This window comes from Psammomys obesus, unplaced genomic scaffold (assembly GCF_907164565.1).
Source record: "Psammomys obesus unplaced genomic scaffold, mPsaObe1.curated_primary_1811, whole genome shotgun sequence".
Classification (NCBI taxonomy): domain Eukaryota; kingdom Metazoa; phylum Chordata; class Mammalia; order Rodentia; family Muridae; genus Psammomys; species Psammomys obesus.
Window position 1 is genome coordinate 16,707,952 of NW_026596120.1, and position 21,851 is coordinate 16,729,802.

Below are 21,851 nucleotides of genomic sequence, written 5' to 3' on the forward strand. Positions count from 1 at the left end.
TTTATTTATTTATTTATTTATTTATTTATTTATTTATTTATTTATTTATTTTTGAGATAGGGTCTTTCTACATAGTTCTGGCTATCCTGGAATTAACTACGTAGACCAGGCTGTCCTTGAACTCCCAGAGGCCTGCCTACCTCTGCCTCCCAAGTGCTGAGATTAAAGGTGTGTGCCACCATTCCTGATGGCCTATAACATTTTATTTGTAGATACTAATATAATTTCACATCATAAAATAATTATTTTAATTTTCTAAAAATTCAATGTATGTAGATATTTTTGCTTGCATGTTTGTCTGTGCCTGATTCCTCTGGATTCCAGAAGAGGACACTGGATCCCCTGGAGCTAGAGTTACAGGTGTTTGTGAGCCATTGTGTGGATGCTGGGAATCAAACCCAGGTCTCTAGAAGAGCAGTCAGTGCTTTCACCTGCTAAGCCATCTCTCCAATTCTTTGATTTTTTTTTTTTTTTTTTAATTTTAAAAACATAAAACCCACTGGTTCGGGGCTGGAGAGATGGCTCAGAGGTTAAGAGCACAGACTGTTCTTCCAAAGGCTCTGAGTTCAAGTCCCAGCAACCACTCGGTGGCTTATAACCATCTATAGTGAGATCTGGTGCCCTCTTCTGGTGTGCAGGTGTACATGCAGGCAGAGCACTGTTATATATAATAAACAAATCTTAAAAAAAAATTAAAAAAAACACTGGCTGATGGTGGCACATGCCTTTAATCCCAGCACTGGGGAGACAGAGGCAGATGGATCTCTGAGTTCAAGGCCAGCTTGGTCTACAGAACGAGTTCCAGGACAGCCAGGGCTACACGGAGAGATCCTGTCTCATAGATAGATAGATAGATAGATAGATAGATAGATAGATAGATAGATAGATAGATAGAAAGAATCCATTTGAGGCCCACAGCCAAATTATAGCAACAGGTAGCAGGCCAGAGAAACAGAGGGAACTCTTCCAGACAAATGCCCGAAAGGCAGAATCTGGAATTGGGGAAGGGAGGGGATAGCAGTTTGACTAATCGGAGCCCATAGTTAGAGAGCTTGGGTCTCAGCTATGAAAGCAAGGGGACGTGGGAAAGGTATGACAGCCTCGCCCCTGGGTCCCACTCCCTCCTGCTTGCTTTCCACATGGCCTGTGGGATCCCAAGAATCTCTCCTTCCTGTACGATGCCACTGAAACGGGGACAGGAAAGCATGATTTGAGAAAGCAGTGGGTACAAGAGAGCCACAGTGGCACAAAAGCAGCAGCCCTGTGGGCCTCGCGCAGGTGCACAAGTAGGGCTGGCTGGTCCCTCCATGGGCCAAGAAGAATGCCTACCTACAGGGCCAGACGACCCTTGGTGGGGGCTGGTGTGTGAGCGACGCCAACTGCAAGTCCTGGATCCAAAGGCAGACTTAGGGACATATGGCAGGAGGGGAATCTTTGGCAAGCAGTGTGGGAAACAGACTAGAGAACAGCTCAGAGTTTAGGAAACCCCGGTGCGGCCCTCTGAGCCCCCAATCCGTACCCCACAGCTTGGCGCCAATGGCTATGTGTTCGCCATCGACCTGAACGGCTATGTGTTGCTACATCCCAATCTCAAGCCCCAGGTGAGCCAAGCGGGTGGCCCCGGAGGGCACGTAAACCCTCCAAGGTGAGGACTCCTGATTTCCTGTCTGGCTTCCCGTAGACTACCAACTTCCGGGAGCCTGTGACCCTGGACTTTCTGGATGCAGAGCTAGAAGATGAAAACAAGGAGGAGGTGAGATGAAGGCGGGGAGGAGAAGGGGATGGCTGGCACAGGAGCAGAGGGTTCACACCTTTGGCCCTTGCAGATCCGTCGCAGCATGATTGATGGCAACAAGGGCCACAAGCAGATCAGAACATTGGTCAAGTCCCTGGATGAGGTATGAAGGCACAGGATGGGGAACAAGGGCATCAGAATGGGCACCCATCCCTACCTCCCCACCCCGGCCTGCTCACCCAAGAACCTGACGCAGCCTCCTCTCCCAGAGGTACATAGATGAGGTGATTCGGAACTACACCTGGGTGCCTATAAGGAGCACCAACTACAGGTGAGTGAGCCACAGCTGGGCGGACAGAGAAGGGCGAAAGCGACCCTGAAGTCTGAACCCAACTGCTTCTCCCCTCTTGAACCCCTGTCCTTACTGTTTATTTGCCCTGAGATGTTTGGCCCTCCGGGGCCTCTGCTAGGCCCTGTGGAATAAGCAGCAGGTCCCAGAAGAACAGGCCTGAGGGCAGGACAACACACTTGTCATGTCCCCCTCAACCGGGAGGGTCTCGGGGTCTCACACCCCAGAGATCACAAACAGCAGCACACCAGAGTTGGAGCCAGTCCTGATGGGCTCTCTTCGATGTGCCCCATCCAGCTGCTCCTGTGGTCCATTCTGAAATGCCAGGAGCATTGTCATGGCCCAGGACCAGCCCATGCTGCTTCCTGGCTCTCATAGGGTTCATGTCCAGCCCCTCGAAAGCTTCGTGTTGGTCAGGAGATGGTGGGTGCTGAGGTGGGCAGTAGGGTGTAGAATCATTTTGGTCCTAGTAGGTAGTAGGTTCAAAGTCTCCAGGATGGTTGGAGGAGGAACGGGCTCAGGACCCTGGTATCTATCTCCAAGGTGCTAACTCTTAGGATCCACAGTTGTGTGGGGGAGGAGTGGGTGCCACAGCTTGGGCCTCTCTGGCTCCAGGGTCCTAGAGAAGGAAAAGTTAGTGTGACATATCTCTCCCCATCAGTGACCTGTGCTCTCCCCTCCCCTCCTCCCCAGCCTGGGGCTGGTGCTCCCACCCTACAGCACCTTCTACCTCCAAGCGAACCTCAGCGACCAGATACTGCAGGTCAAGTGTAAGTGGCCTGGCCCCTGCCTGCGCCCTGCACCCCTGCCTCTGCCCCTGCACCCTTGGCCGGCCCCAGGCAGCATAGCCAGCTGTGCTTGCTGGCAAGGCAGCCCCCCTGCCCAGTCTGCCCAGCCTCAGGCGTGCCCACAGGCTGTGGAACCAGCCTTCGGAAGTCTGCGGAAATCTGCATGCTTGCCTTTTCTCAGATTTGGTTCTAGACCATTCTCTCATGGTTTCTGTTGAGGATTGTTTTTGGTTTTTCCTACCCCGTGTCTTCCCTCCTTAGCCTGCCTGCCCTGAACACTCCTGGGGGCTACATTCCTAGAAGACACCCCTCCTCTCCCTTCTCTTCTGCTCAACTTCCCCTGTTCCCTCTGTGGTACGGCCTCTTTCCTGAGGTCTCTTGTCCTCTGTTACTCCTCTGCCCCCTCTCTTCATGCCATGTTCTCTCACCATCTCTTCTCTCTCCTTTCTCCTTTCTTCTCTTCACCGGAATCCTCTCTCTCTTGCCTCTTGCTTCTGCTCAGTCCCCCCATTTCCTTACTTTCCCTCCAGCCCTTCTCCCTACCCTAAAATCCCCTGCCCTCACCCTCACCCTTTTGTCTGTCTTCTTCCTTCCTCTCTTCCCTCCCTCACTGTTTTACACCCTTCTCCTTTCTCCCTTTGGGGCTCCCTCTTTTACCCCTACACACCATCTCTCTCTCTCTCTCTCTCTCTCTCTCTCTCTCCTCTCTCTCTCTCCCCTTTCTGCCTCCTCCCCTCTCCTACCTCCAGCTCCCCCAATCCTCTGCCTGTGGCTCCCCATGCATGCATACTCACCACAGGCCTCTCTGAAAAGGCCTGGATCTCAGGCTTGGCCCTGCCTGCCCAATGCCAGAAGTCACTGGGAGGGAGGCTGGGGCTCCCCCCACCGGGCGCCCCCCACCTTGCCTGGCCGACTGGGGCTCATCTCCTTTGAGTTTCTCTCTCTCTCTCTCTCTCTCTCTCTTTCTCTCTCATGTCGTTTTTTGCAAGAAGTTTCCTTTCAGTATGATGATGAGACACAATATTTTCATTCAAACAGCCATTGAATAAAATATTGTTTGTGCCCCTCCCCTTCCCCTCCCCCTTTTCGTTTGTTTTTGTGTTTGTGTTTTTGTTTTCCTCGCTTTCTCTCTTGGTGGACTGTCCCAGTGCCAATCAGCAAACTGAAGGGCAAGTATATTCAGAACCAGTGCACCCTCCTCTCCCCACCCACCCTCACGCCCCTGCTTGCCCCCCTTCCTGACCAGGACCAGCCACACCCCTGCCCTCTGGGGCTCCCTCCCAGCATCCTTAGTTCTTGCCTTTCCTCTAATCCTGACATCCCATCTTAGAGCCAGTAGCCCACTTCCAGGGCAGTCTGCACAGAGGTCTCCAGTGTGTCCTGTGGGCCAAAACCCTTCTCCTCCTACTCCCCAGTCCTTGTGGGACCCCATGGGAAGACCCCTGCCTCCCCAACTTCTCTGCCCCTCCAAGACAACTCAACAGTGAGAACAGAGATGGATGCTTCTCCATCACCACCCACCCAGCAGGGCGGGAGGCTTGAGGTGCAGTTGTTAGGCCAGCCTTCAGAGAGGCTCATATAAGGCTGTGGGAGAGGGAAGTCCCAGCCTTGCCCTCTGGATGGCTCTTAGGCCTCTGGGTTCTGGTGTGACTCCTGAACTCACATCCCTCCTGGAAGAGAGGTGGCAAGGCTCAGAAGCCTTTGTAGGGGCCACACAAAGCAAGCAACCCTGCCACAGGAGGGCAAGGCTAGCCAGCCATCCCAGGGAATAGGCGTGTTCTGCTGCTCTGGAGGCGTTGCTAAGGGCCTTTGGGCTATCCCTGCCCTTAGGTGCTTGCTGTTCCTAGGAAGGGCCCATCCGTGTGGGAAAGCTATTCCCCTGAGAAAATAAAGGCAGACTCAGGAACTGTAGGCTTCTCCAGGTATGGGGTAGGATCTTCCGGATCCCAAGAACCAACTAAACAGTCTGGAGGAAACCAGGCTAGTGACAAAGAAAAAAGTTCCTAAGTCAGTTCCTGGTTCCCAGAACAGTGGATGGTGAGTTGCCAGGTTGGCAGAAAACAGTGGGAGTTCGAGGGGGCGGCACATGAAAATGAGAACTGCCTTTCCAAGGAACATCTGACCTTGTGAGGCGTGGAGAACACATGGAGCTGTCCCCCAACCTGGAAGCAGGGGACTCCCCAAGAAACCCAGGCACCTGTCTAGCCTAGTCCAACAAAGGGAGTAAGCTGCCCCTGCTGGCCTGGGTCATGGTGGGGTCCATACCCAGTCCCACTGGCTTGAGTTGTCTTTTTTCTCATCTCCCACATCCCACCCACCACTGACCCTAGAACTTCAAGGCCCTGGCAACATGACAGACATAGCATAGTCTCCCTCCTGGTCCCTCCTCCCTCCTTTTTCTTTCTCCTCCTCCTCCTCCTTTCCCTACCCCTACTCCTTTCCCTTTGGCTTGTGTCCAGACCCTTCCTCACAGTCCTATCAGAAAGGAACAGTCCAACCAGTGACTGCCCCTCAAAGCAGCCCAAGTTCCCTATATCCAGAACTTTGCAGTGCATCATGGGAGTATTTGGTAACAGTGAAAAAATCCCTCATCTGGGATAACTAAAACTCTGGGGTGAAAGAGTTTAGAGTGTGGGTGAGGATAAGGTAGGGAGAGCTGAGTGTGGTGGCACAGGCAAGAGGATTGCCATGAATTGAAGGCTAGCCACGGCAACAGAGACCATCTTTTAAAAAGCATAGGGAGGTGGGCTGCCAGAACTCTACAAGCCAAGGGCCCTCACAGATGCACGAAGCCGGGCTGGGGGTGCAGTTCAGTTGCAACAGTGCTTGCCATTGCTTGGCATTCCCAAAGTCCTGGGTTCAATCCCCCAGCATCACATAAGGCAGATGTGATGGTGCATCCCCATATCCCAGCACTCTGAAGGTGTTTACAAGAAGTTCAAAGTCATCCTCGAGTAGATAAGGAAGTTCTAAGCCAACCTGGACTTCAGGAAACCTTGTCTCGAAAGAATAAAATACGCACACAGCAGGGTAATCCAGCCTAGATGGGCAGAAAGAGGGTCCATAGCAGAGCCACATCCTCGGGTCTGTGAGCACACACAAAGAGCACACAGAGACAAACATGTACACACACTTCCATATCCGTGCCACACACATGCACAGCTCACAAGCCTGAGGCACAGGCCGACCTGTCAGACCACCCACCCATTCGCACGATTCTCCAGTCTACTCCTAAGGGAGGAGACCAGACCGCCCCACCCACCCTGAGCTCCCCAGCCAGGAAAGCAGGTGTGCAAGAGCCCAGCACACACACCCTGTGTCTCATCACACACTTCGAGCACTCCTGCCCCCTGTGGGTTTCCCTTCACCCAGCACCCTGTGCCAGGAGCGACACCCCACTCCACGATGCACTGCAGCCAGCAGCTGCCCACACCCGTCTCTGGTTGGACTGTCTGTGCCCGTGAGAAACCCTTTCGGTTTGGCCATGTTGATGCCTGACACAGAACAAAAGCAAGAGCTAACCAAAATGCAAACAGCTGCGGAAAAGAGAGATTTAAAAAAAAAAAAAAAGAAAAGAAAAGAAAAAAGAAAAAAAAAAAACAAAAAACCAATCTGCAGCCAAAAGCCAATTCCCTTCCTCAAAGTCTCTTTGGAGGCAAAGGAAGCTCAGCATGCGGTTTTTCCATTATGGATGTGATAAGAGCAAGACTGGCGCCTCCCCCAGACCATGCATATATATAAGCAGTGTGTGTATATATATGTGTGTGTGTGTGTGTCCGTGTATATGTGCTATACAGCAGTATGGAAGCATATACAGCCACGCCAAGGGACTCACTGCCAACAGAGGACCAGGCCCGGGCAACATATTGGCTATAACTGCCCTTCTCCTGCGATGCTATAGTCTCCACAGGCCCTACACCCTCCTCGCCCTCCCTTCTCTCTGGCTCAAACCTGAACGCGGAAGTGGCGGGTTCCCTCTTTGCTGGTGTCTCCCCCTCCCTCAAGCCGCCCTGTTCCTAACCTGTCCCTTTGGCCCCATCAGCTCTGAGCCCCCTGGCCTCCCGCCTCCCCAGCCCCCGCCGGATAACCCCCCCGTTTCTGTTGCAGATTTTGAGTTCCTGCTCCCCAGCAGCTTTGAGTCTGAAGGACATGTTTTCATTGCTCCCAGGTAGCTTGCGTGTGGCCTTGCTGAGGCGCCCTCCCCTCCCCTCCCCGTCCTGGCCCTACCTCCTTTTGCACTGCTACCTGGAGCTCTATGTGTCTATGTCCTGTGCAATGTCGCTCCCAACCCCGATACATGGCCCGGTATGTGCGGCTGTGTCCATACTGAGGCCATGTAGCCGCACCAGGCAGCAGTCGCCAGCAGCCCACAGCCTGTCTCCCACCAGGCCTGGGGCAGGCAGACTTTGGATTCTCTGCTACCTTCTATGACCTCCCAGGCAACCAGGAAGGAGCCTTCTCCACCTTGGGCTGGCTGTACCCCAGCATACCCTCGCTGGGCAGCTGCTGCTCTGGTTTGTGGGGTCCTGCCCACACCTCCACCTGACCCCCCTCCCCATCATTGTCCTGTGTCAGTCAGTGTTTGTGTGGGTCTGAGGGCTGAGCCAGCCAGAGCCCCTGTGGGCACTGCCATGGTGCTGATCCTAAGTTGAGGAGCGGGGAGGGACAGGAGGGAGGGCAAGGGCTTTGAGGAACTTCTCTGGCCATCCCCAGAGTACACACTCGGCGTGCACGTGTGCGTCCTAGAGTGGACACAATCTGCCTTGAGCTACCTCTGAGGAAGCCACGGCCCCTGGTGCTGAAGCCATCCCTCATTACCTGGGGTTCTGGAGGCAAGCACTCCCCGGCACCACATGGGGCTCTGGACACTCCTGACCTCTGTGCATACACAGGCCGCGTGCATGCACCCACAGATTTCTGACTCTGTGGACGTTTGTATTTGTGAGGAGTCGTTGTGTACATGTATGTGCAAGAGGCCAAGTGTTAAGTGTGGGGCGGGCTGTGTGCGCTAGTGATTGGGGATGGCCCAGCAGACATAATCCTGAAGAGGCTGGAGGAAGTGATGTTTTTATAACCGGGCCGGGAGTGCTGATCAAGTGTGAATGAGGTGTCCTGCAAACGTGAACGTATGTTTCATGTGTGGGGCATGCCTTGTGCACGGTTGTGTGGCTGTCGCTGGCTGTGCCCACCCCTAAGTGAGGGTGCCCTTCCCGCTGGGGCTGAGAATCCAGTCCCAGGTGCTCACATTAAACTGTGGGTCCAAACGCAGCCTGGGAAAGTAGCAGGGTCTTTTTGTTTGCTTGTTTTGTTTTGTTTTTAAACTGCCCACAGAGTTGCTGTCCTATAGGCCACTGGGGAGAGTCCCTGGTGGCAGGGAGGTGATTAAGGGAGGTGGCACCATCCATCAGGGGAGGCAAAGAAACGCTGTTCTCCGAGAACCTGCTCGGGGCTCTGCCGTACCCATGTTTTCTGGACCCAGAGCCTGGTGAGGGCCTACCCAACTTGAGGGAAGACCATATCAAGCAGAAGGAACAGCCAATCCGAGGACCCACACACCCCTGCCGACCTCCCAACTGTGGCATGATGAAGACAGTGAGCCCCAGGAAACCAGAATGCACAGCCCAAAGGCCAGGAAGAGGCAGGATGGGGTCTTAGACGCACTGACACTCGGCTCCACCTCATACCCGTGGGAACACTGTAGGGCATGCACAAATGCCAGACACTGACATTTGTATTTCCTGAGGCCTCTTGGGTGTGCCATCTGGGTCCAACTATACCAGAGAGGTGGCAGGTTCTGCAGGGCCAAGACCAGGAAAGAGAAAACCTAGCAGGCTGGAGGAAGCAGACCTCCTCCTTCTGCCCTCTCTACCTACCCTGACTAGACCCCAGCAGCCTACAGGCCCACAGCGACCACAGCCTGTGAGAACATTCACGGTCCCCACACCACAGCCTGGACTTCTCAGCCAATGCCCAGGCCAACCTGTCGGGAAGCCTGGATCCCTCTGCCCTGTGCAGCCCCCCCCAAGCCCATTCTTCTTGCCCCTCCCCACCCTCAGAGAGTATTGCAAGGACCTGAATGCCTCAGACAACAACACTGAGTTCCTGAAAAACTTCATTGAGCTCATGGAGAAGGTGACCCCAGACTCCAAGCAGTGTGAGTATAGGGCAGGGCAGCTGGATCTGGGCAGGGCCGGGGTCAGGGCATAGAGGAGGCTTTCGCCAGAGCCCTGGAGACTGGGGGAAGGAGTGACGGGGAGCTCCAGTTGAACATGCCTCCACCTTGTCCTTCTATTCCAGGCAATAACTTCCTTCTGCATAACCTGATCTTGGACACAGGCATTACCCAGCAGCTAGTGGAACGTGTGTGGCGGGACCAAGATCTCAACACGTAGGCACCGCCACCCAGGCTGTGTGTGGCTAAGTGTGGCAGGAGGCTGGGGTTGGCCCGGAGGCGCTGGCCTTGTACAGTAGAAGGCAGGCCTGTGACTCCCGCCTCCCTGTTTCCCCCTAGGTATAGCCTGCTAGCCGTGTTCGCTGCCACTGATGGTGGTATCACACGCGTCTTCCCCAACAAGTAAGTGACCAACCCCACTCACCAAGAACTCTCCCTATGTGGAACCTTGCTACCCAGAAGCCTCTGCGCTGCTGAGACCCTTGTACACCGTAAGATGCAGCTGTACACCCACTGTGCTTTGCCTGTCTTGGGTGCTCTAGGGCAGCCGAAGACTGGACAGAGAATCCTGAACCCTTCAATGCCAGCTTCTATCGCCGCAGCCTGGATAACCATGGCTATATCTTCAAGCCCCCACACCAGGACTGTGAGTGTCTCTACAATGCCCAGCAGCAGGTGGGAGGCCTCAACTGAGACCAGGGATGTGAAGAGAAAGGCTCCGGCAAACACTGTATGGGGTGCCGTAGGCATAGGCTAGGGGCAGCCCTGGGTTGGTAGGGCCCAGTCTGGAGTGGCCAGGATGGACAGCCATCAGTCCTGACCGCTCTAACCCATCCACTCCAGCCCTGTTAAGACCACTGGAGCTGGAGAATGACACAGTGGGCGTCCTCGTCAGCACGGCTGTGGAGCTCAGTCTAGGTCGTCGAACCCTGAGGCCTGCAGGTGAGTGCTAAGACTGAGGTGGGGCAAAAGGCGGTAGTCGGGAAGCTGCCCAGGCAGGTGGCACAGGTGGCAATTGCTCTCTCCCACAGTGGTGGGGGTCAAACTGGACCTAGAGGCTTGGGCCGAAAAGTTCAAGGTGCTTGCCAGCAACCGTACCCATCAGGACCAACCTCAGAAGGTATTTGGGCAGGGGAAGGGGAGTGTGCCCAGCAGTGGCCCCTCTGGAGTGCCCAGGGGCCCCTAACAAGCCTGCCACCAGGCTCCAGCACCTGTGGGAAGATAGGGGATGCCGCAGATGGCCTGGGGAACCAGCCTGTGAAGGGTAACGGAAATGAGGGAAATGGGTGGGCGCCTCACAGCCTCCCCCCCGCCCCGTTCTCTGCCCAGCAGTGCGGCCCCAGCAGCCACTGTGAGATGGACTGCGAGGTTAACAACGAGGTGCGTGTGCTCCGATTCTGCTCTGGTTCCCAGTTTCCCCTCATCCCCTGGCTTCTGGGTCTCAACTGTGTGACTCCTAGCCTGGCCCTTAGCCGTTAGGTCTTGACACCCTGTCCTGACTTCACTCTTGCCATGCCTACAGGAGTGGTGCCCCTTGCTCTGAACCCTCGGACTGCTAGAGCCTCAAAGAGTATGGGGCAGGACCCATGGCCATTTCTCTCTCCCTTCCCTACCTTTTAGGACCTGCTCTGTGTCCTCATTGATGACGGAGGGTTCCTGGTGCTGTCGAACCAGAACCATCAGTGGGACCAGGTGAGGGTCAGGAAGAAAGTGGAAGGAAGGTGTGAGTCAGGGCCTTCTGGAGTCGTGGCATGCGGGCCCTGTGACTACGGCTCTCTCCCTGCATCCCAGGTCGGCAGATTCTTCAGTGAGGTGGATGCCAACCTGATGCTGGCACTGTACAATAACTCCTTCTACACCCGAAAGGAGTCGTATGACTATCAGTCAGCCTGTGCCCCTCAGCCTCCTGGCAACCTGGGCGCTGCACCCCGGGGTGTCTTTGTGGTAAGCTCCCAGAAATGCCTGGAGATTGAGGGTTGGGAGAGCCACCTACAGTGACCCCTCCACTCATCCCTTCAACGTTTAAGAGAGCTGGATTTGACCTAGGACCCGAGGCAACTGTGTTCCTCTCTCTACTGCAGCCCACCATTGCAGACTTCCTTAACTTGGCCTGGTGGACCTCTGCGGCTGCCTGGTGAGTCCTGGAGGAGAGGTTGGCATCGGAGGCCAGCAAGGCACTGGCCTCTGCTGACCGCCCATACTTGGTGCCCCATGCTTTACAGGTCCTTATTCCAGCAGCTACTCTACGGCCTCATCTACCACAGCTGGTTCCAGGCAGGTAGGTAGGGCTTGGGAGGCTCCGTCTCAGATCCAAATCCGGGGCGGTACCAGCGGCCACTTCACTGGGAGGGTGGGACTTAGGGCTGAGCCAAGCTGAGGCGGACACCGTGTCAGGGTCTGTGGGCGGGGCTGAGGCGTCTGGGCCCCGCAGACCCGGCAGAAGCCGAGGGCAGCCCTGAGACGCGCGAGAGCAGCTGCGTAGTGAAACAGACCCAGTACTACTTCGGCTCGGTGAACGCGTCCTATAACACCATCATCGACTGCGGAAACTGCAGCAGGTACTGGCGGGGGGGGGAAGGGGGGGGGGGGGGGGGGGCGTGGCCTTCCCCCCTAGGGGCGTGGTCTGGCTCCGGGGTGGAGCGAACCTCCGCGGCCCCGCCCTCCGGTCGTCCCTCCAGGCTGTTCCACGCGCAGAGACTGACGAACACCAACCTTCTGTTCGTGGTGGCCGAGAAGCCGCTGTGCAGCCAGTGCGAGGCGGGCCGGCTGCTGCAGAAGGAGACGCACTGTATCCTGCCCCCGCCCTCCCCGCCGCCCGAGCCCCTCCTGCCCCGCGCCCCCCTCCAAATGTCGCTGCCACCGCCTCCTTGACTCCCCACCCATGCCCAGCGGACGGCCCGGAGCAGTGTGAGCTGGTACAAAGACCTCGATACCGGAGAGGCCCGCACATCTGTTTCGACTACAACGCGACGGTGAGTCGGGGGAGCGGCACGGCTGATGTTCCGAGCCTGAACCGGCTGGGTGCCGATTCAGGTGTGTCTTGTCTTCCTCCCCGGCAGGAAGATACCTCAGACTGTGGCCGCGGAGCCTCTTTCCCTCCGTCGCTGGGCGTCTTGGTCTCCCTGCAGCTGCTGCTCCTCCTGGGCCTGCCGCCTCGGCCGCAGCCTCAAGTCCACTCCTTCGCTGCCTCTCGCCGCCTCTGAGCGACTCACACACACACATCACACCCCCGCCTTGGCCTCCTAGCCTTTTCGCTCACCCTCCCATCCCACATCTCCCAATCTAGCGCCTTGGCCACTTCCTCACTGAAGGACATGGGCCCCTTCCCCCCCAGAGCCTGTGCCTTGGGGCAGGGGAGCCCCAAAGTAGAGTGTTTGGCACTCAAGATTTATCTCACCCCGAACTGTCCAAGTGCCCGCAGACCCTGGACTCATCCGCTGGGACAGGAGGCCCCAAGTACTGGTGCCAAACCAGGCCTCCACCGACCAACCTGCCTGGAGACTTCCTCAGTAAGGCAACCCTGCCTCTGCTGGGTGCCTCTAACCTGACCCTCTTGGCCCCACCCAAGCCCAAATTTACCTTCTCTGGGGGAAAAAAAAAAAAAAAAAAAAGAAGGTGAGATGGTAGTGGTGAGAGATTCTGGGGCAGCCCCCCACAGGCTTCTGGCCCTTTCAGGCCTACAACCACAAATCCACACCCCAGCCTCGAAGCAGGTGTCAGGGCAGTTCCACCATGGCATCGGTTTAGACACACCCGACACACCTGGACCCCTGAGAGCAGACACTAGACTCTCACTAGATATACCCCAAAGGGAACACACTAGCAGACACAGACACACACCATAGGGGGGTGGCCCACGAAGCCTTACACAGGGCAAGAGGTCAGTGAGAGCGTTGGCCTGTGCACTCCATCTCTGCCCACCTCTGCCTGTACTCTGAGATGCAGCCTGGCTTGTCCCCCCATCTCTAAAGCTGAATGTCAAACAGTGCCAAAATGCTGGGGGAAGGCCTCTCTGTCTCACCTCTGGCCGCCGTGCCCCCCAAGTGCCCCCCACCCTGCCAGGTGCTCATTGTAACCAGTCCTCACTAGTGTCAGGCCCCTAGCAGGACCACACCACTGCCTAAACCCCTCTGGCAGACATTGCTCTTCGCCTTAGCAAGGGTGACTTGGTCTCTCCTGGCTGGGCCATTCCCCCACCCCCCCAATCTGGTTCCTACACACTCAGGCCCAGCTCCCTCTGTTCTTTACACACACACACACACACACACACACACACACACACACATACACTCACACACGCTGCCCCCCAGGAGGCCGAATTACCCCTCTTGCTAAATACACACAGTTGCACCATGCACTCATACAAACACACCGCACACACAGAGGCTGGGCCTGGACACATCTCTTCACACCATTCATTCCTGTCATTTCTCCCAAAGGCATCCTAACCTGGGGGCCAGTCGGGGACCGAGGGCAGGGGTGTGTAGCCACGAGGCTCAGAAGGACCGGGAGGAGGGGGAGGGTGATGCATTAATTAATGGCTTCATTAATTAATGTCACGTTGCTTGTTGCTTTTTCAGTGTGTGTGTGTATGTGTATGTGTGTGTATGTGGTCCATGCCCAATGCTGGTGACAGGGTGGGTGTCCGTGACGTGTGCCCAGCCTCGATGTCAGCTGAGTCCTGTGGGGGTGCGTGTGTAAACTGTAGTGTAGTCAGGTGCTTAATGGAGAATATAAACAAACAAACAAAAAAGAAACAAACGTATACAGAAAAATAAATATATATTTTAAGTTTAAAAACAAACAAACAAACAAAAAGACCAGACAAAACAATCCCCATCAGGTAGTTGTCCAACCCCCAGCTGGGCTCGATCCTCTCATCACCCACCTGACCTGGCTGTCCCCTCACCTTGGGCTGGGGGACTTGGGGGCCATTTCCTTTTCTTTGCCCTTTTTTTTTTTTTTTCTTTCTTTCGGTTGTTATTCTATTTTGTACAGACAAGTTGGGAAAACAACAGCGACAAAAAAAAAGTCAAGAAACTTTGTAAAATATTGTGTGTGTGATTCCTTGTAAAATATTTTCAAATGGTTTATTACAGAAGATCAGTTATTAAATAATGTTCATATTTTCACTTCAAACAGTTTCCATCCACTGTATGGGCCTTGGGTTGAGGAATGGGTAGCTGTGACCATGGGTTTCCATAACCTTTGAGTAGCACCCTGCTCTGTTGGGAGGAAAAGCCTTTTGGGCCTATTCCTCAGAGTTCAAAGGGCATTATACACGGCTCCTACCCTTAAAGTACTTTGTTTCATATCAAATCACAAGCATCCAGGAGAGAAACTGTTGTCAAGGGTGTGTGTGTGTGTGTGTGTGTGTGTGTGTGTGAAAACCCACCACCCAGCACCCCAAGGCAAAGCCAGGACTCCAAAAGAAAGAGCAGCGAGATGCTCAGCGGTGTGATCAGACCAGGACGGGACAATCGGATCTTTTCCCTGGACCAACACAACAGACGCTAGTGCCCACACACCTCGAGGATGAAACATCAGCCCACCCATCAGCAAGTGGATGGAGGGAGGGCAGAGGCCAGGACAGACCTGTGTGCGTGTGGAGCCCTACATGGGTCAGGCTGTGTGTGTGTGTGTGTGTGTGTGTGTGTAGGTCTTCCTACATAATCCAGAGTGTGGAGTCTGCGACGGTTGCCCTACAGAGGTCAGGGTGGGTGGCGGAGGGGGACGGGAGGCAGCAGACTAGGTCTCCCTCTACAGGCCAGGTGCGCGAGGGGGGGCGGGATATTCCACGCCTCAGGCACGATTAGGCTTCCCCTGCTCCTCTGCAGGGGCTGACCACAGAGCAGTTACTCTCCTACCCCAGAACAGCTCCAGTGCCTTGAAACTGGGGTCGTCCGCTAAAGCGCAGTCAGTTCTGGTTTGAGGAGAACTTTGGTGGTTTCTTTTGCAAGAGTCTCCTGTAGACCAGCCTGGCTTCAAACTCACTATATCCCTAAGAATGGCCTTGGACCTCTGGTCCCCCTGCTGCAGCCACCGAAGTGCTGGGATTACGGGCCAGCACCACCACCCAGACTCTTGGTACATTTTTAACATTAGGGTTTTTGGCCCTTGGTTACTATCACTCACGAGGCCCACTGTCACTTTTGAGAGTATATCCCTTTAATCTCTGCTCTCACTTTGCTCTGAATAAACTTATTCTTGCATTTGGAGCCAGTGGTTGTTGTTTGGTTTGTGTGTGTGTGTGTGTTTCTAGTGTTTCTAATATTGTATGGGCCATCCCTATCCTGAAAATTGCCTATTCAAAATTCAAATTTGACTGTTTGATTCTGTATTTTGCTTTGGTTTTTGAGATAGGATTTCTTTGTGTAGCCTTCACTGTCCTAACACTAGCTCTATAGACCAAGCTGGCCTCAAACTCACAGAGATCCACCTGCCTCCTGAGTGCTAGGATGAAAGCTCCGAAGTCCTAGGACTAAAGGCGTGTACCACCATTGCCTGACTGTATTTCGATCCGCTAAGCCAAACCTAACAAACACTAGTGCCATACACTGGGAACCCTGACCCCATACAAACAAAAAAGGGCAGAAGCAGTTTTGAACACACAGGCAGTTGTGTTGAAAGCAATGGCTAAAAGGGATTCTGTATTTTATAATAAAAGTCTCTTGACATATGACTAGTCACATTTTTAAAATATGCACTTTAAAAAGAACAACAACAACGCACAAATCTCAGGGCTGGAGTGCTGGCTCTGTAGTTGACAGTGCTCTCACGGAGCATTTACAGAGCGCTGCTCTTACACAGAACCCGAATTCCAGCCCCAGCCTCCACATCTGGTGGCTTACAACTCCAGCTCCAGGGACCCTCTTGTGGCCTCTGTGGCCTGCGCAAGTACATGGCATATACACAGAGACACACACATGTAAAAACTAAATAAATTTTAAATAAGTCTCAAGAAACACCCTGTTGATGACCACCTTAGCGTGAAGATGAGCCTAGACCACCCTGCGACTTTTAGGGAGTGTATATGATATATAATTTTATTTAATGCCCATTGGTGTTTTGCCTGTATATGTGATAGTGGAAGCGTGTCAGAAGCCCTGGAACTGGAGTGACAGACAGTTGTGAGCTGCCATGCAGATGCTGGGAACCCGGTCCTCCAGAAAAGCAGCCAGTGCTCTTAACTGATGAGCCATTCTCCAGTCCTAGCACAATCAAGTTTCTGGAGGGGGGAGCGTCACCGAAGTAGCACAGCCTTGCCCCTTACTCCCTCTCAGGTGAAAAACTTGAGTTCACGTAGCAGGTCCATCCAGTTCTCTGGACCAAGGGCAATGTGAACACCCAAGATGGCCTGACATCTACACTCCTTGATCCTTAAGTTAGGAAGAGCCCGCCATTATCCCCATTTTTTAAAGGTTTGTCAGATTGCACTTCAAAAATGTTCGGGAACTTGGTCAATATCACATTGACTCCAAATGACGGAACAAGGGTTCTAGCCCGCCTTTAGGCTCCATTTGCCAGACCATGGAGTTTCCGGCTAGTTCACACCCATTGTTAGTTCACGCAACAGAACCGTTCAACATCCTTAACGTACCCGCTTACAAAAACACTGCTGTACCTGTACAGATCACAGAGAGGGCCATTCTCCTCCAGAGAATTCAACAAGTGTGTGGCCCAAGGCTGCGCGGCCTCCTGAACCCGCCGAGTCACCACCTCAGCTTTCCCAAATCAGCGATACTGGTCCCTACTTCCCTAACCCCTAAGAACTGGAGGACTCAGCCCTCAGAACTACAACTCCCAAGCACCTCCGCCTCCACACGCTACAGACCGGTCGGGCGCACGGCTTCTGGGATTTGTGGTTCTGTGCAGAAACCGGTCGACTAGGTCCCAAGGACTCCGTATCCCAGCATGCCGAGGAGCCGGAAGACAAGTGCTCAGAGGGCGTACAGCCGCGGCCGCCGGCGGGGGCGCGCAGGCGCGGCGCTCCTGTTTGTCGGCCCCGGAGAAGGGAGGAGGTACCGTCAAGTCAAAACGCTAGCCCAGCCGGAGCTAAACGGGCTTGACTTGGGGCCGGGACAAGGCACCAGTCCCCCACAGATCGCACAGTCTCAGAGCGGATGGAAGAAGCCCAGCCTTGAGATCAATACTAGCCTGGTCAGCCTGGCCGCTGGGCCTACGGAGCCGGCAGGCAGGCGTGCCCCAGACACCCAGGGCCTAACGTCGGGTCCCCGACAAGGGGCATAGGCTGGCAGCAAGACCGGAACCGGAGCCTTCCCAAGGAACAGAGGCCAGTGAGTAACCGGGCTCGGGCCTCCCGTCGGGGCCGCACTGGAACGAGGCCCCGGGGAGGCCCCTAGGCCACTTCCTCACCTTCCCTCAAGCCGACGTCCACCGGGAAGATGCAACGCGCCCTACCCGGTGCCCGCCAGCATCTGGGGGCCGTCCTGGCCAGCGCCAGCGTGGTGGTGAAGACACTGTGCGCCGTGGTACTATTTCTCTATCTGCTTTCCTTCGCCGTGGACACGGGCTGCCTGGCGGTCACACCAGGCTACCTCTTTCCACCCAACTTCTGGATCTGGACCCTGGCCACTCATGGGCTCATGGAACAGCACGTGTGGGACGTGGCCATCAGCCTGGCCACGGTAGTGGTGGCCGGGCGATTACTGGAGCCCCTCTGGGGAGCCTTGGAGCTGCTCATCTTCTTCTCGGTGGTGAATGTGTCCGTGGGGCTTCTGGGGGCCTTCGCCTACCTCCTCACCTACATGGCTTCCTTCAACTTGGTCTACCTGTTCACTATACGTATCCACGGCGCCCTGGGCTTCCTAGGTGGTGTCCTGGTGGCCCTCAAGCAAACTATGGGAGACTGTGTGGTTCTTCGAGTGCCCCAGGTCCGCGTTAGCGTAGTTCCCATGCTATTGCTGGCCTTGCTGCTGCTGCTTCGGTTGGCCACGCTGCTCCAGAGCCCGGCACTGGCTTCCTATGGCTTTGGGCTGCTATCCAGTTGGATATATCTTCGCTTCTATCAGCGCCACAGCCGGGGCCGAGGGGACATGGCTGATCATTTTGCTTTTGCCACCTTCTTCCCGGAGATCCTGCAGCCAGTCGTGGGGCTGCTGGCGAACTTGGTGCATGGCCTCCTGGTGAAAGTGAAGATATGCCAGAAGACGGTGAAGCGCTATGATGTGGGAGCGCCATCCTCCATCACCATCAGCCTCCCGGGCACAGACCCTCAAGATGCAGAGCGGAGAAGGTACTGTGAACTTTTCCAAAATCTTGGCTGGCTAGACCACTGGTGGAGTCACACGCCATCCCGTGAGGCGTTTGCTTTACGTAGACAGGGTAGCTGCAGGCATGTGTGTGGGTCAGCTTCAGAAAGAGGATTCAGGTTTGGGTTTTAAGGAAGGAACTCAGTATGGAGGTTTCTGGGCTCTACTGTTTCTCACCACTTGGGCCACTTAACTGGCCTGCCTCATGGTTTCCAAACTCTAAGCATTGGTCCTGTGGGAAACTGAAACTATTGGTCCTTTTCCCCTGTGATGGGGCTGGGCAGGGATGTCTGTGTGGGTGGTTCCCTTCTTCTTCATGGAGGATAATTGGGGTATTACTAAGTTTACCCCACTTTCAGGCATGTGTCATTCAAATGTAGGCAACAGGCCGTGGGACGCACTGCCCGAGCCTGCTGACCGCACCAGGCAGGCCGGAGACATTGTGGCCATTACCTGTAAACCAGGGTGTCTGCAGCATCAGCGGTTTCTTTGTGTTACTCACAGGACACTTTGGCCAGGGCAGGAGAAAGCTTCTAAATTCAGCTTACTTCTCAGACCTGTGTGGACTCTTTACGGTGCTCCTAGCTCCCAAGAGATCCACAGCTCTGTCCAGTGTTATTCTTGAGACTTTTCAGGAAATGGCTCACCAGCCCTATTCCGTAGAATCTGTCAAAGGGTCCTGCTTTTGCTCACCTGTGCAAACTGCACAGTGGGAGAATTCTCCACTGATGCTGTGTAGCTGAGTGCAGAACACATCTTCCTTGAAGATGGTACCAGTGTGGAAACTCGGCCTGGGCATGCTGCAGCCCTAACTCTGGGCCCTACAGCTTTAGGGCTTTTGGGGGTGCCCTAAAGACACCTCCATCTTGACCTTCTTTAGTAGAAGAAATGGGCTGGGGTTGTGGGGGTTGGAGCTTTAAAGGGCAGCTCTAAGAGCTGTCTGGTGGGGCTGGGCCAGGGCTCGTCCTTACCCAGAAAGAGGGCCTGGACTGTGAGAATCGACTGGTCATTCAGAAAACCTGTATCCAGGATCAAGAAAATAGACAAAGGGCTGGAGAGATGGCTGAGGTTAAGAGCACGGGCTGTTCTTCAAAGGGTCCTTGAGTTCAATTCCCAGCAACCACATGGTGGCTCACAACCAACCATCTATAGTGAGATCTGGTGCCCTCTTCCCGTGTACACATGCAGGCAGAACACTATAAATAAATCTTTAAAAAAAAAAAAAAAAAAGAAAAAAGGAAAGAAAATGGAGAGAGAGGAAGAGTGGAGATTCCTGGCAAGAGGGGGTCTCTGGCAGTCTGCTGGATGTTAGCTCACATGGGGGCTAATGCTCTTCCAGTTTGTCATCCGACTGCATGCAGCTCTCAGACCCAAGTGCTACAAGGAAGAAATAGGATGTCACAGGGTTCAGGAACCTGTGGCAAAGTGACTGCTGGCAAGGACATCTCCTGAGGAGTGACAGGGCAGGGATGTCCCCGGGCCAGGTTGGAGTGTGTTGGACGTTTTAATGCCTGTGTCCCTGATTTTTTTTTCCTTGGTGTGGTAAAATTTTAGATCTTGGAAAGCTGCAGGATGACTTGTCTGCCTGAAGTGGGAACGAGGCAGAGCCGTGACCAGCTGGAAGTGGCCACTTCACTTCTGTGGGCCAAAAAGCTGAATGCTCAGGACCTTGTTCTCCATGAGGCTGTGTAGCTCAGTGTGTAGAGCACCTCTTTCTTGAAGGAGCTTCTAGCTGGTGTCCAAGGTGTGGGAAAGCACCCAAGGCATGCTGCAGGCCAATTCTGGGCCCTCCAGCTTGAGTCTTCTTGGGTGTCCTAAAGAAAAGCCCCAGGTGTATTTGCCCCCCTTTTCTGAAAATGATGCCCATAAGTCTACCCCGTGAAAACAGCAGGCCCTACTGTGTCCTGTCCGCATGGGCTGTTTCTCCTACAAGGGTCTGCTGAGGTCTGGATGGCCTTGGGAAACTCCTCTAGGAAAACTGTCATAGGAGGGGAGGGTGAAATGGTGATGGTGATGAACTGTCATAGGAGGGGAGGGTAAAAGGGTCCATGGTGATGAACTGTCATAGGAGGGGAGGGTGAAATGGTGATGGTGATGAACTGTCATAGGAGGGAGGGTGAAAGGGTCCATGGTGATGAACTGTCATAGGAGGGAGGGTGAAAGGGTCCATGGTGATGCTGCTTCACTACTGGGTGTTCCCTTAGCTCAGCTGGGTGATATAGGCCTTGAGTCCCTGCCGCTCAGGAGACTGAGATAGGAGATCCATGAGTTCAAGGTCTGTGCTACAGGGTGGCTTGGAGGTGACAGCAGTGTTCAAGCAGGACTCATCTCCAGGGACTAACACATTCCACTCCTGCCCCGAAGCACGAGATCCAGCCATCTTTAGCCAGCAAACTCAAAAGCATCATGGTGCCTGGCCTGGTAGGCAGGCTGCCAACACTAGGTAACCTTTTCAACCTGCTGGTAGCTTGGCTCTGAGGAGGCCTCGGGTCCTCATCCTCACTGGCAAAGCGGATCCTGCTCCAGGCTCTCGGATGCTGTGTGAGGAAGGGAAAAGATGAGATTCTGGGACACAGCTCTTTGGTGAAAAGATTGGGTCTGTTGAGTAGAGGTTCAGAGTACATGCCGCTCCTGGTTCAGTGTGACCTGTCTTTTCTCTTCCGCCTCTAGACAACTGGCCCTAAAGGCTCTTAATGAACGGCTGAAGAGAGTGGAGGACCAGTCAGTGTGGCCCAGCATGGATGATGACGAAGAGGAAACTGGGGCGAAAAAGGACAGTCCTCTGCCCTCAGAAAAACCTTCCACGCCACCAGGGAAGGGGACTGCCCCAGAATCCAGCCTCATCACCTTCGAGGCAGCTCCTCCCAAACTTTAACTCCAGACCACGTTGAGCATAGCTCCTCTGCTCCCGTGCCCTCCCTGGTTTCTCAGCTACTCCAGGGCACTGACTGCGCTGAGGAGAGGGAAGAGGCCTGCTGGGGGTTTCTTTGGCCTTCTGCTATCATTTCTCGCCAACACTACACAGGACCCTTGCTACCTGGTTCCAACTCCAGACAACCAAAATGCCAGGTATGGGGCCTCTGAACATCAGCCAGTCCAGACCCCCATTTGCGGTAAGACTGTGAAGGAACAGTTCCTCACCAAGGAAGCGGCCACAGGGACACTGGTGCCACAGCTCCTGGGCCAGCCCTCACATCTGAAACTGGTTGCCAACAGCCCTGAGCCAAGGCAAGGATTTATATTTGCCAAAAATGTTCTGGGGCCCCAACCAGTGCGGGTCTGCGAATCCGTGCCCACCCCAGGCCGTGTTCACGTCAGGGTTCCTTGTGCCCTTCTACTGTGGCAGTGATGACCGTGCCTCGCTGAGCTACCACGGCCCCCAGGTATTTTCTACAGGATCACCTACGTGGCAGCCCAGCCTCACAGTATCAATAAAGCCGTTCTTTGAGGTGTGGCTGTGGGCTCCATCAGACTGCCTGAGCAGCCCTCTCATCTTTTACCAAATGCAAAACTAAACGTGCTTGCTGGGTCCCAG

General features: G+C 54.6%; 2 protein-coding genes across 9 annotated transcripts in view; both read left to right on the forward strand.

The window, feature by feature from the left end:
- Cacna2d2 (calcium voltage-gated channel auxiliary subunit alpha2delta 2) overlaps positions 1-14,173 on the forward strand; it is a 125,573-nt gene extending 111,400 nt beyond the window's left edge. The window contains exons 18-39 of one of the 8 annotated variants that reach the window (XM_055629601.1): positions 1,527-1,601; positions 1,682-1,753; positions 1,827-1,898; positions 2,005-2,066; positions 2,778-2,854; positions 4,021-4,041; positions 6,980-7,040; positions 8,929-9,026; positions 9,170-9,260; positions 9,384-9,446; positions 9,587-9,690; positions 9,888-9,986; positions 10,076-10,164; positions 10,374-10,424; positions 10,665-10,736; positions 10,836-10,988; positions 11,126-11,178; positions 11,267-11,322; positions 11,476-11,602; positions 11,723-11,831; positions 11,927-12,016; positions 12,104-14,173. In XM_055629601.1, coding sequence (XP_055485576.1) covers positions 1,527-1,601; positions 1,682-1,753; positions 1,827-1,898; positions 2,005-2,066; positions 2,778-2,854; positions 4,021-4,041; positions 6,980-7,040; positions 8,929-9,026; positions 9,170-9,260; positions 9,384-9,446; positions 9,587-9,690; positions 9,888-9,986; positions 10,076-10,164; positions 10,374-10,424; positions 10,665-10,736; positions 10,836-10,988; positions 11,126-11,178; positions 11,267-11,322; positions 11,476-11,602; positions 11,723-11,831; positions 11,927-12,016; positions 12,104-12,247 — 1,839 coding nt within the window. In that variant the 3' untranslated portion in view covers positions 12,248-14,173. Of the gene's footprint in view, positions 1-1,526; positions 1,602-1,681; positions 1,754-1,826; positions 1,899-2,004; positions 2,067-2,777; positions 2,855-4,020; positions 4,042-6,979; positions 7,041-8,928; positions 9,027-9,169; positions 9,261-9,383; positions 9,447-9,586; positions 9,691-9,887; positions 9,987-10,075; positions 10,165-10,373; positions 10,425-10,664; positions 10,737-10,835; positions 10,989-11,125; positions 11,179-11,266; positions 11,323-11,475; positions 11,603-11,722; positions 11,833-11,926; positions 12,017-12,103 lie in introns of all 8 variants that reach the window. The other 7 variants (XM_055629602.1, XM_055629603.1, XM_055629600.1 and 4 more) reach the window with 7 other exon arrangements.
- A 2,825-nt stretch (positions 14,174-16,998) lies between these two features.
- Tmem115 (transmembrane protein 115) lies at positions 16,999-21,788 on the forward strand. The gene is made up of 2 exons (XM_055629707.1): positions 16,999-18,300; positions 20,987-21,788. Exons 1-2 carry the CDS (start codon positions 17,450-17,452, stop codon positions 21,189-21,191), a joined length of 1,056 nt encoding a protein of 351 aa, XP_055485682.1. The 5' UTR covers positions 16,999-17,449; the 3' UTR covers positions 21,192-21,788.
- The last annotated feature ends 63 nt before the right edge of the window (positions 21,789-21,851 follow it).

What these genes read in the sequence shown, in the direction of transcription:
- Tmem115 (XM_055629707.1), top strand. Translation starts at nt 17,450, where the DNA reads ATGCAACGCGCCCTACCCGGTGCCCGCCAGCATCTGGGGGCCGTCCTG. An exon ending in CAAGATGCAGAGCGGAGAAG is followed by an intron (nt 18,301 to 20,986) that starts GTACTGTGAACT and finishes TTCCGCCTCTAG; the next exon opens with ACAACTGGCCCTAAAGGCTC.